At 35.1% G+C, this 11603-nt stretch overlaps 5 protein-coding genes across 5 annotated transcripts; 3 read left to right on the top strand and 2 right to left on the bottom strand.

The window, feature by feature from the left end:
- Window positions 1-2171: 2171 nt before the first annotated feature.
- On the top strand, window positions 2172-3833 carry RNJ42_01414 (sugar porter family MFS transporter; the record flags this gene model as incomplete). Its single annotated transcript, XM_071051579.1, has 1 exon — window positions 2172-3833. One exon carries the CDS (start codon window positions 2172-2174, stop codon window positions 3831-3833), a length of 1662 nt encoding a protein of 553 aa, XP_070907608.1.
- A 784-nt stretch (window positions 3834-4617) lies between these two features.
- RNJ42_01413 (arginine--tRNA ligase) lies at window positions 4618-6432 on the top strand (the record flags this gene model as incomplete). The annotated part of the gene is made up of 1 exon (XM_071051578.1): window positions 4618-6432. The coding sequence occupies one exon, from the start codon at window positions 4618-4620 to the stop codon at window positions 6430-6432; it is 1815 nt and encodes a 604-aa protein (XP_070907607.1).
- A 455-nt stretch (window positions 6433-6887) lies between these two features.
- On the bottom strand, window positions 6888-7634 carry RNJ42_01412 (HAD family hydrolase; the record flags this gene model as incomplete). The annotated part of the gene is made up of 1 exon (XM_071051577.1): window positions 6888-7634. The coding sequence occupies one exon, from the start codon at window positions 7632-7634 to the stop codon at window positions 6888-6890; it is 747 nt and encodes a 248-aa protein (XP_070907606.1).
- A 534-nt stretch (window positions 7635-8168) lies between these two features.
- RNJ42_01411 (LAS seventeen-binding protein 3) lies at window positions 8169-9488 on the bottom strand (the record flags this gene model as incomplete). Its single annotated transcript, XM_071051576.1, has 1 exon — window positions 8169-9488. The coding sequence occupies one exon, from the start codon at window positions 9486-9488 to the stop codon at window positions 8169-8171; it is 1320 nt and encodes a 439-aa protein (XP_070907605.1).
- Window positions 9489-10414: 926 nt separating this feature from the next.
- On the top strand, window positions 10415-11536 carry YSC83 (Ysc83p; the record flags this gene model as incomplete). Its single annotated transcript, XM_071051575.1, has 1 exon — window positions 10415-11536. One exon carries the CDS (start codon window positions 10415-10417, stop codon window positions 11534-11536), a length of 1122 nt encoding a protein of 373 aa, XP_070907604.1.
- Window positions 11537-11603: the final 67 nt, after the last annotated feature.

Raw genomic sequence — 11603 nt, 5'->3', positions numbered from 1 at the left:
ATCAAAAATAAAACAATCCATTAATATAATTTTTTTCTTTTTTAAATTTTGAATTTCTATTATACATGTAATCTTAGAGTATTTAAGTTCCATTAAACACTTTTGGGTACTACTCGAACAAAATTATTATAGTTTCTTTCCTACTCCTAACTATTCTATTTCTATCTAATATGTGTCATTACCTTTATGATCCTAAAATTGATTAAAAATGAAAATAATCTATAATCCAATAGCAAATCACTTCTTTAGGCATCTGGTTTAGACAGTTTATCAATTTTTTATTTATCCAGTAAGAACTATACTACTTTTTATTGCATTACTCGCCAAGTGAATATTACTCTCCTATGAAATAAACGTAGAATGTTGTGAAAAGAAGAAATAAATGTGTGAAATGATATGAAGCGAAGAAAGAAACCTATAATGTTATGACAGCTGCTTTCCTGATATTCAGATTCATCACTCTGCATGAAGCAAGAGTAGATGAGTTTGGTAACATCCTCTTACCATAGTTATTGCTAACATGGTTAATACTATGGTAGTTTTAGTGTGAGTTAAATATATCCTATTCTAATCTTTGAGACGTCATTATACATTCAACTGTCCTAATAATATTTTTAGTTAAAACTTTTTTTGATGGGTATAGCTTCACCGTTTAATATCAACCATATCATCAAATATTTTACACCAACTCAGTCGACGAAAAAGGACAAGAAAATTAAGGAATTAGTTATCCTTTTACAGCGCATTTATTTATCCTAATTTTGACAATAATTTTGTTTTCCCCATAGTACTCTTTATCTCTAAAGCAGATATGTAGTAGTGGGTATAAAGGCTGGTTCACGACAAAGATAAGAAAAAAGCAATTATGAGAGTAGAAGTATTCCACAGCATTCCATTGTATTGTTTTGACAGCAAAAATTGCTTCTCATTGAAAAATATATTCTATTTACTATTTTCTATTTTTTTTTTTTTAATTGAAAGAAAAATTGGGTTCAGTTACATAAAATGTGGGGTCGCCAACACAGTAGAGGTAGTTTTCCAACAGATGCTCGTTGCCATGTTTACCTACGTAATTAACAAAAGATAATGAATATTTTCCAACGATTTAGTTTTTCCGAGCTTCAATAGAGAAGTGGTACATAATAAAACTAGAATGAGAGACGTAACCGATATTTTCTACAAATGACAGCCGGAAAATCAGGAATGTAATGTTTTTCTTTTTCTAATTCATTTTTCTACGATGAGTTATGTGGAATTTCTATAAAGAATTGTTTTTTTCCATTGCGTGCGTTTTGACATTGCACGATCATTTCAATGCACCCCACGTAATTTGACTACGGAAAATTAACATATATTATACATCGTTGCCTGACAACAGTGGTACAATGTTTTTCCGTCGTTTATCTATTCTTTTATCCATTTCCAATTTATTTTTATTTTTAGTGAAGTTCCACGTCTGTCAACGATAACGTAGCCCCACTAATATTAATTTTTCCATGTCTAAAAATAACGTAATTACTTTTTGTATGACGGAATGCATTATTGATACAGCTGATTGTCTACGGAATAACTGTTTTCTCACATAAGTGTCTTAACTCACTGATATAATTTGTGACTTACATATATGCGGAGAAAATAACAGGAAGGAATAACTGGCGTAAGCATTAAAAGATGAACAGTATTGATGCCAAGCTTTCCCCCTGAAAATTACCGACAAGGCGTAGAATATGTGTCTGTTAAAAAAGAAAGTGTATCTTAAAATTAATATGGGGGAGCAATAACTAAACAGTAATAGATGACATGAAGATATAGCCAAGAGAGGAAATATTGAGATTAGATCCAATAAACGGCTCATCTTGAATGAAAAAAATGTAAACAAATATACAGAAATAATACTAAGTGCAATACGGATAAATTTTAATAGTTATAGCGGGGGTGGGGGAAACTTCAGGAAATAGTAGTGGGATAGTTGAACATTTCAGAGATGAAATGTATCAGTATAGACATATTAATTTTTTCCAGAATCTACACCTCTAATCCTCAAAATGTTTTGTATAAATACCAAGCATTATTTTATTTCTAACACCTTCTTTTAGCATTCTCTAATTTTCAATTCCAAAATAAAAAGATCATTAAAGTTGTCTAACAACAAAACAAACTAGTAATTAAATATGTCTGATCAAGCTTCGAGATCTGAATCAGTATTGTCGGCTACCGCCAGCAAGAAAGATTTCCAAGATGACTTTAAAACCTATTCTGAAGAGCCAGAACATGGAACAGGTGCTGAAATTCCAAAAAAACCAGCTTCTGCTTACATTGCTATCTCTATCTTCTGTCTTTTCATTGCTTTCGGCGGTTTCGTCTTTGGTTGGGATACTGGTACCATTTCCGGTTTTGTTAACCAAACTGATTTCATCAGAAGACTTGGTTCCACTCGTTCTGATGGTACTCACTACTTATCTAAAGTCAGAACTGGTCTAGTTGTTGGTATTTTTAATATCGGATGTGCTATTGGTGGTGTTATCTTATCTAAAGCTGGTGACATGTATGGTCGTAAGATCGGTCTTATCATTGTTGTTGTGATTTACATAGTTGGTATCGTTATTCAAATCGCTACTAGTGACAAGTGGTACCAATACTTCATTGGTAGAATTATCTCTGGTCTTGGTGTTGGTGGTATTGCTGTTCTATCGCCAATGCTTATTTCTGAGGTTTCACCTAAACATATGAGAGGTGCCTTAGTGTCATGTTACCAACTGATGATCACATGTGGTATCTTTTTGGGATACTGTACCAACTTTGGTACTAAGACATACTCCAACTCCATTCAATGGAGAGTTCCATTAGGTCTATGTTTTGCCTGGGCCTTGTTTATGATTGGTGGTATGACCTTTGTACCTGAATCACCTAGATTCTTAGTTGAAGTTGGTAGAATTGAAGAAGCCAAGAAGTCTGTTGCCATTTCTAATAAGTTGACATTTGACGATCCAGCTGTTAGTGGAGAGGTCGAAAGATTACAGACTGCTGTTGAAACAGAGAGAATGGCTGGTAATGCTTCCTGGGGTGAATTGTTCTCAACAAAGACTAAGGTATTCCAACGTTTGATTATGGGTGCTATGATCCAAGCGTTGCAGCAATTGACTGGTGATAACTACTTCTTCTACTATGGTACTACTATTTTCCAATCTGTCGGTATGACAGACTCGTTCGAGACTTCTATTGTTTTAGGTATTGTTAACTTTGCTTCCACTTTCGTTGCTCTTTACGTTGTTGACCGTTTTGGCCGTCGTAGATGTCTGTTGTGGGGTGCAGCCTCAATGACAGCTTGTATGGTTGTGTTCGCTTCTGTTGGTGTAACTAAATTATGGCCACATGGTAAGGGTAATGGATCATCAAAGGGTGCAGGTAACTGTATGATTGTGTTCACTTGTCTATATATTTTCTGTTTCGCTACTACCTGGGCTCCAATTCCTTTCGTGGTCAACTCTGAAACTTTCCCATTGAGAGTGAAGGCCAAGTGTATGGCTATTGCTCAAGCTTGTAACTGGATCTGGGGTTTCTTGATCGCGTTCTTCACTCCATTTATCACTGGTGCCATTAACTTCTACTACGGTTATGTTTTCATGGGCTGTCTATGCTTCTCATACTTCTATGTGTTTTTCTTTGTTCCTGAGACGAAGGGGTTGACTTTGGAAGAAGTTAACACTATGTGGGAAGAAGGTGTTTTGCCATGGAAATCACCAAACTGGGTTCCTCCATCTAAGAGAGATGCTTCATACGACGCAGATGCTATGATGCACGATGACAAACCATGGTACAAGAGATTTCTATAATTTCGATACTTTGGAATTAAAATATAAAAACCGAACAAAAATTATACTGACGCTCTTTTTTAATCTTTTACCCTTGTAATGACTCAAAAATATTTATAAATAAAGATAAAGAATATTAATGATAAAACTAAGAAGTCAAATTCTCTTGATGCTTATTTTTTTTTTTGCGTAAGCGAACTTCTTCTCTTTAACTTAGTATTTAATAATAAGTACAAAACCAATTCCATACTGATATATTTACTGAATTCTATTTAATGTTATTCCTCATTTTCAACATAATAAATATATATGGTATATTTTTTTTACAATATTAAAATCCAATTAGTTTTGAAGTAGAAAAAAGTAACCTAATGTAAAACAAGAAGTAAAATTAATTATAGCTCACTTGCTCACTTTGTATATATAAAGTGGGTCCTAAGAATATATATTAATCAAATATAATTAATTTCCAACTAGATTTATCATTTCTATAGTATTCGTAAGAAATAATCCTCATGTGACTTTTCTGCAGTTATGAAAAATTTGTGAAGCAGTGAAAAAAATTTTTTTTTTCTTAAGGCAATTGGCGCATTGCTGACGGAATGACGCAAGCTCATCGCATTTCAATGCTAAATTTACAAGAATCATAACTGCAGCTCAAATTCCATCATGAACTGCTTCTTTATGTAAATTAACTTATATATTATATTTCTATTGAAATTCCTTTTTTTTTTTTTTAAGCTTTATATATATTTTTTTAGATATTTGGTTGAATAGTTAGAAAAATAAATTATAGATAATAAAGATGGCTACTCTTACTGAACAGCTAAAGAAATTGTCCATTACTGAACCAGCCAATGTTGAAGGTTCTCATCCAGATGTCAACGTTGTTGACTTAATGAGAAACTACATTACTCAGGAATTAAGCAAGATTTCTGGTGTCGAGCCTGCTCAGATTTTCCCAGCTTTGGAGTGGACTAATACTCAAGAAAGAGGTGATCTTTTGGTTCCTGTTCCAAGATTGGTCAGAACTAAGGGTTCCAACCCAAGAGAAATTGCTGCTGAATGGGCTGAAAAATTCCCATGTGGTGAATTTTTAGAGAAAGTTGAAGCTAACGGTGCTTTTGTCCAATTCTTTTTCAACCCAGCATTCTTGTTCAAGACCGTTATTCCAGATGTTTTGAACAGAACCACTGAGTTTGGTGCTTGTAAGTTAGTTGAAAACAAGAAAATGATTGTTGAGTTTTCATCTCCAAACATTGCCAAGCCATTCCACGCTGGTCACTTGAGATCTACCATTATTGGTGGTTTCTTGGCTAACCTTTACGAAAAGTTGGGTTGGGAAGTTACCAGAATGAACTATCTTGGTGACTGGGGTAAGCAATTTGGTCTTCTTGCTGTTGGTTTCGAAAAATATGGTGACGAAGAAAAGCTTGCTAAGGATCCAATTCACCACTTGTACGAGGTTTATGTTCGTGTTAACAAGGACATCGAAAATGAAGGTGACTCTCTACCAGAAAGTGAATCTACAAACGGTAAGGCCCGTGAATACTTCAAGAGAATGGAAGACGGTGACCCTGAAGCTTTGAAAATTTGGAAAAGATTCCGTGAATTCTCTATTGAAAAGTATATTGACACTTACGCTCGTTTGAACATTAAGTATGATGTTTACTCTGGTGAATCCCAAGTCTCTAAGGAATCCATGGACAAGGCTTTAAAGCTATTCCACGAAAAGAATTTGACCCACGAAGACAGAGGTGCCACCTTAATTGACTTGACTAAATTTAACAAGAAGCTAGGTAAGGTAATTGTGCAGAAGTCTGACGGTACTACTTTGTACTTGACCAGAGATGTCGGTGCTGCTATGGATCGTTATGAAAAATACCACTTTGATAAAATGATTTATGTTATTGCTTCCCAGCAAGATCTACATACAGCTCAATTCTTTGAAATTTTGAAGCAAATTGGTTTCGACTGGTCCAAGAACTTGCAACATGTCAACTTTGGTATGGTTCAAGGTATGTCTACCAGAAAGGGTACTGTTGTTTTCTTGGATAACATTTTGGAAGAAACTAAGGAAAAGATGCACGAAGTTATGAAAACCAATGAAGCCAAGTATGCTCAAATTGATAACCCAGATGAGGTTGCTGATTTGGTCGGTATTTCAGCAGTCATGATCCAAGATATGCAATCTAAGCGTATCAACAATTACGAGTTCAAGTGGGAGAGAATGCTTTCCTTTGAAGGTGACACCGGTCCATATCTACAATACGCTCACTCTAGATTGAGATCTGTAGAAAGAAATGCTAACATCCCTGTCGAAAAATGGCTAACTGCTGACTTCTCTCTTTTGACAGAACCAGCTGCTGTACTGCTTGTCAGACTGTTAGGCCAATACCCAGATGTATTGAGAAATGCTGCAAAGACTAATGAACCATCTACTGTTGTTACTTACTTGTTCAAGCTAACTCACCAAGTATCATCTTGTTATGATGTCCTATGGGTTGCTGGTCAAACTGAAGAATTGGCTACTGCCCGTTTGGCTCTATACGGTGCTGCTAGACAAGTTCTACATAACGGTATGCGCTTGCTAGGTCTAACTCCAGTTGAGAGAATGTAAGATCAACTTAATAGAAGGGACTTAATATAATTTTGAATAAAAATATAATAACCTAAATATTTAATGTATTTATGTATAATATGGAATAATTCTTGAATACATTATGATGTAACATACTAATCTAATAATTTCTAACACATAATGCAATTAGTTTACATTACAAAACCGAATAAATAACTACTGTTTTTCAGTGATTACTATGGTTGTATAGTGTAGTGGTTATCACTTTCGGTTTTGATCCGAACAACCCCGGTTCGAATCCGGGTACGACCTTTCTTTTTTTGAATTAAAATATATTTATTTACATATTTTAACTATATAGAACGAGGAATTGTTAGGAAATCATAGTAAATTTTTTTTATAATTATTGTCTATAAATTCTGATAATTATAAATAGTCTATCATAATACGTAATTTTTTTGGAATATAAAGTAATGGTTACTTTATGATTAAGATTACCACTTCAACAAGTCGTCTTTGGCATACAAGTAGTCATCGAAAATGAATTCAACTTCATCAGTTTCGGCGTTGTAGCCACCAACTCTAATAGATTCATGGTTCTTAACAATGATATCACAGCCCTTTTCCTTTAAGAAATCAACATCAAAAGTGGTAGCAATACCGATAATCTTACAACCGGCTGCCTTACCAGCAGCAATACCAGCAGGAGCATCTTCGAAAACGACGACCTTGGATTTGGATGGTTCCTCCTTGTTTATTGGGAAACCTAGACCTTCTCTACCCTTGATGTATGGTTCTGGGAATGGCTTACCTTGTTTAACGTCATTGGCGGTAATAAAGTATTCCGGTCTTTCAATATTCAAGATCTTAAACCACTTTTGAGCCATATCTCTAGTACCAGAAGTTGCAACAGCCCATTTTTCCTTTGGCAACTTGTTCAAGTCAGTACAGAGCTTAACAGCACCTGGAACCTCAATTGAGTGTTCACCGTATTTTTCTGGAATTTCACCTTCTAATTTGTTAACATATTCTTCATCAGCAAAGTCTGGGGCAAACTTAGCAATAGCATCGTAAGTTCTCCAACCATGGGAGACGTGAATCACATGTTCGGCATCGAAGTATGGCTTATCCTTACCGAAATCTCTCCAGAAAGCAGCAATAGCAGGTTGGGAGATGATGATAGTACCATCAACGTCAAATAGAGCAGCATTAACCTTTAAAGAAACTGGAGATTGAGACATTTTTATTTTATTATTTGTTGTTTTAATTGTATTTATTTCTGACAATTGCTTGATGTTTTTTTTATATATAAAAGTAATTAAAGATAGAGAATAACAATTTGAGATTATACTTACAATGTCGGTATCCTTTATATATTTTTTGATGATTTATGATTAAATCTGTAAATGGTGTAACAAAAAGCAATAATGATCAACATAACCTATAAAAAGAAATAAATTGCTTTTTTTTTTTAAAAAAGAAATAAATTACGTCATTCAGATATTGCTTTTTTTCATTGCTTTTTTATTTATTTTAGAGCCAATTCAGAATGCGAGGCATTTGTCTGCAGGAGAGTACAAATTGTGTGCTATGCGTTATAGTTGTCAAGATCATATTTCGTTTATTCATAGAAGTAGTGCGACCAAGGACCTATGGCCTTTAATAAATCTCAAAAAAATATATACCAATTAGGTCGACTATTCAGATAATTAATCCAATTGGACATCATTGACCTATATACTATATATACTATATTTACTTAATTATAGATACAACTAGATTAGTTCTACATAGTTAGCTGGAAATATACCTTCAGTCCCATTAAGGTTTCCTTTCCACCAGTCATTTGTAGACTCAGACTTCTTAACAACAACTATTATATCATCTTTGCTAAAGGACAAGTCACCAGGTTCCTGACCTGTGAAATTAAAAAGTGCTCTCGCCCTTATTTGGGCTTGCCCAGGTCGTGGGGGTAATGGTCTTGGATTCATAGGAGGAGTTTGTTGTGAATTAGGAGGCGGACTATGATTCTGATCCAACGGCGGAGGAACTCTATGAACTTGATGATGACCTTCGTACTCACCTCTTTGTGGTGGAGGATGGTTATTTGGGGGGCTATTTGGGCGCATATCTCGAGAATCATTATATTGTCTACCGTCACTTTGTCTATTATCATATTGTCTGTTGTCATATTGTTTATTATCATATTGTCTATTGTCATATTGTCTATTATCGTACTCTCTGTCATATTGATTTTGAGGCGAGGCTTGTTGGTAACCGCTATTCCTGTCAAATCTAGCTCTACTTCTTGGGACATAGCCTCCATTATTACTTCTCCGACTACTTTCATATACAGAAAATGAATCTGGAATATCGTCATAATACCTATTACCATAATCCTCGTAAGGAGCGTAGTTAGGATTTGTTGGAGGTGTGAAACATCTTGTTTCAAGGATTGCATATAATGAATCCATACAAGGCAAAGGTTCAATTTCACCAGAAAGAATTCTCTTAGCAGTTGCATGACTACCATAAGCGCTCTTATTTTCATCTCTTCTTTCAATAATTGCTGAACCTTCCACAGATACACCGGCAAAGAGACCTTTACTTTTAGAGTATGTATACACCGAGGCTATACCGCCTGTGGAGGCAGTGGCATCTGCTTCTGTATTCCTACCTACTGGACCTGCAGCAACAGAGATGTTTCCACCAAAAGTGACAGAACCAATCTCTGAGAAAGTGTCAACTGCTTCTTGGGAATTCAAAATGAAGACGAAATCTGTTAGTTCAAAACCGATTAGCCCACCAGCACCAGCACCACCCATGGCAATAGCAGATGGTGCAGACCAAGAACCGTCACGCAATCTAGTGACAATTACACCGGAACCTGCTCTACCAGAGAACAGGAAACCAGCCTTTAGAACAGTGATAACAGCCAAACCCCGGGCATTTTGAAGTACATAAGGAGGAATTATCTGATCAGCTCCATAAGCTTGGCCTGGCTTGACAAAATCTCTAAGAATTCTGGCAGCCTTTTGAGACTCACTCTGTAAATCCCTTGGAACTGGGTTATTTAATCCCAATAATGTCGTCATATTATATATATTAATATAGCTTTCTTTTTGTTTTTGTTTTTGTTTAGTTTAGTTTAGTTTAGTTTTGTTTAGTTTTGTTTAGTTTTGTTTAGTGGTTTTCCTTTCTTTTAGTACGACGTACTAATTTCTGTTATTCAAGAAAGTATTGTTCTTATATATGATTTTTATAGTGAGACAACTTATGTTCAACTTACATAACATGCTGTTGTCAAGACCGAAGGAGTTACCGGACTATCCCTATTTTTTCCATCACTATTATAGTCATTGTAAAGTTAGCAAACACAATCCCAGCCTCCTTGAACAACTTAAAAAGGGGTGCTCAATCACGGAAACCCTTAATTTCTGAAATTTCAATATGAAAATTTATCAAAGCACCGTAAATCCCAAAAATATATGAAATGACATAATACGTTCCTGTGATGATTTACGTCATTTATTGTACGTATGTTTCTGAGCCGGAATAATGAAAACGACCAATCAATTTCCCCTTGGCTACGGACATTCCTCTGTGTGATGGTGAAAGGCAAGAGAAACCGTAACTCCCTTTCCGCTCCGACTAAAAAGAAGAATAACTCTTTTGGTCTTCGAGAAGTAAGAAAAGTGGCTTTCGAGATGCACTAAAGAGCATTTGAACTTCCAAAGTCCGAGGTAGTTTAGTGGAGATACAAATAGAAAAGCAAATAATAATAAATTTTTCTTACTCTTGACGATTTAATAGGTTGGAAAAAATAAGCAAGTAGGGAAAAAGAAAGAAGGGAACAAAAAAGACAAACAAAAAAATTTCTCCCGTTTACTTATCTTTATTAATATTTCTTCTGCCCTATCTTTATCGAAACACTATTCAGATTTAGTTCGAAATTCTCCAACTATAGTCTATAGTCTTTAGGTGTAAAAAAAAAAAAAAAAGGAAAATTCATCGACAAACAATGGATAATAGAGATTTTCTTGATAAATTATTTGATAGAGGTCATAAACTGGCATCCGAAGTAGGTGGCTATGTGGAGGGATCAGAACGTGTAATAGCTGACAAAAGCTCTAAATTACTGGATAAAGTTCTAAAGCGGGGATCCGCTGTCATCGAAAAGAATAATCAGGTACAGGGCGGTGGTAGTCGGACCTTTGGAGGGTTTCCTAAGTTTAATCTTTTTGATAAACTGATGCCAAGAAATCCATGGACTCTGCTCTCGATTCCAGCAACTTCAGTGGTCCTTTTTTGGGGTATATATCAACTTCAAGTTAATCCTGTGCTTGGTGATGACGAATGCAAGAGTGTCTTGGTATTTGGGGATATGAGAGATCCTATCATTAGGGGCCAGGTTATGGATCTATATAGACGTGGCTTAACTCTATTCATTTGCCTCGAGAATGCAGGCACATACAAAGTACACAACGACGAAGACGATTTTCTAAATTATATTGACCCTAAATCAGCAAGCGATTGGTCTAAATTTTCAGAATTTTTTAAGAAACACCCAAAACATGAACTCTCATCAATCCTATTTATTCCCAAATTATCCTACTATCCTACAGGTGTCGTTAATTTAGACCAGTTAGAATCTGAGATACATAGCAATGTATTGCTTTATTATAGTACATTGATAGGTATCCTGCCACACTTGCCTCAAAACCTCGATACATATAAAATACCATTGCTTATCTACAATCCTTCACTCTCTGTGAATATGAAGAATCGTGAACATCATGTAGAGTCTTTTGTGTCTGGATTAATAAATACTGTGTTCCAAGAGTTTAAAAGCTCTAATATATTAAATGCATACATGGTACATATTGGGTTGTTGCAACTTGGTGGGCAATTATCAAACTATAAGTACTTGGAAAAAAATGGTTCCAATATCTATAATGAACTCTATTGGCCAATATATAGACTTATTATGATGAGTGGTGGCAACTTTCTCCAAAGGTTCTATGTTTCCTGTATTACACTATTTGGATTGTACAAGTCTATGCATCTCGGTAAACTAAGTCTACTGTTTTCTATGCCATTTGCATCTAACGTTCGTAATATATTAAATTATATTATATCATAATGTTCTATTATAATGTAAATTGCCCTGGCAAAGTTAATGATCCTACGGAGTTGCCATAATACACAGG

The sequence above is a fragment of the Nakaseomyces bracarensis genome, assembly GCF_045282275.1.
Source record: "Nakaseomyces bracarensis strain CBM3 chromosome Unknown Scaff6_1, whole genome shotgun sequence".
NCBI classification, from domain to species: domain Eukaryota; kingdom Fungi; phylum Ascomycota; class Saccharomycetes; order Saccharomycetales; family Saccharomycetaceae; genus Nakaseomyces; species Nakaseomyces bracarensis.
Note: the sequence above shows the minus strand (reverse complement) of the source record. Positions and strands in the feature narration are given on the sequence as shown.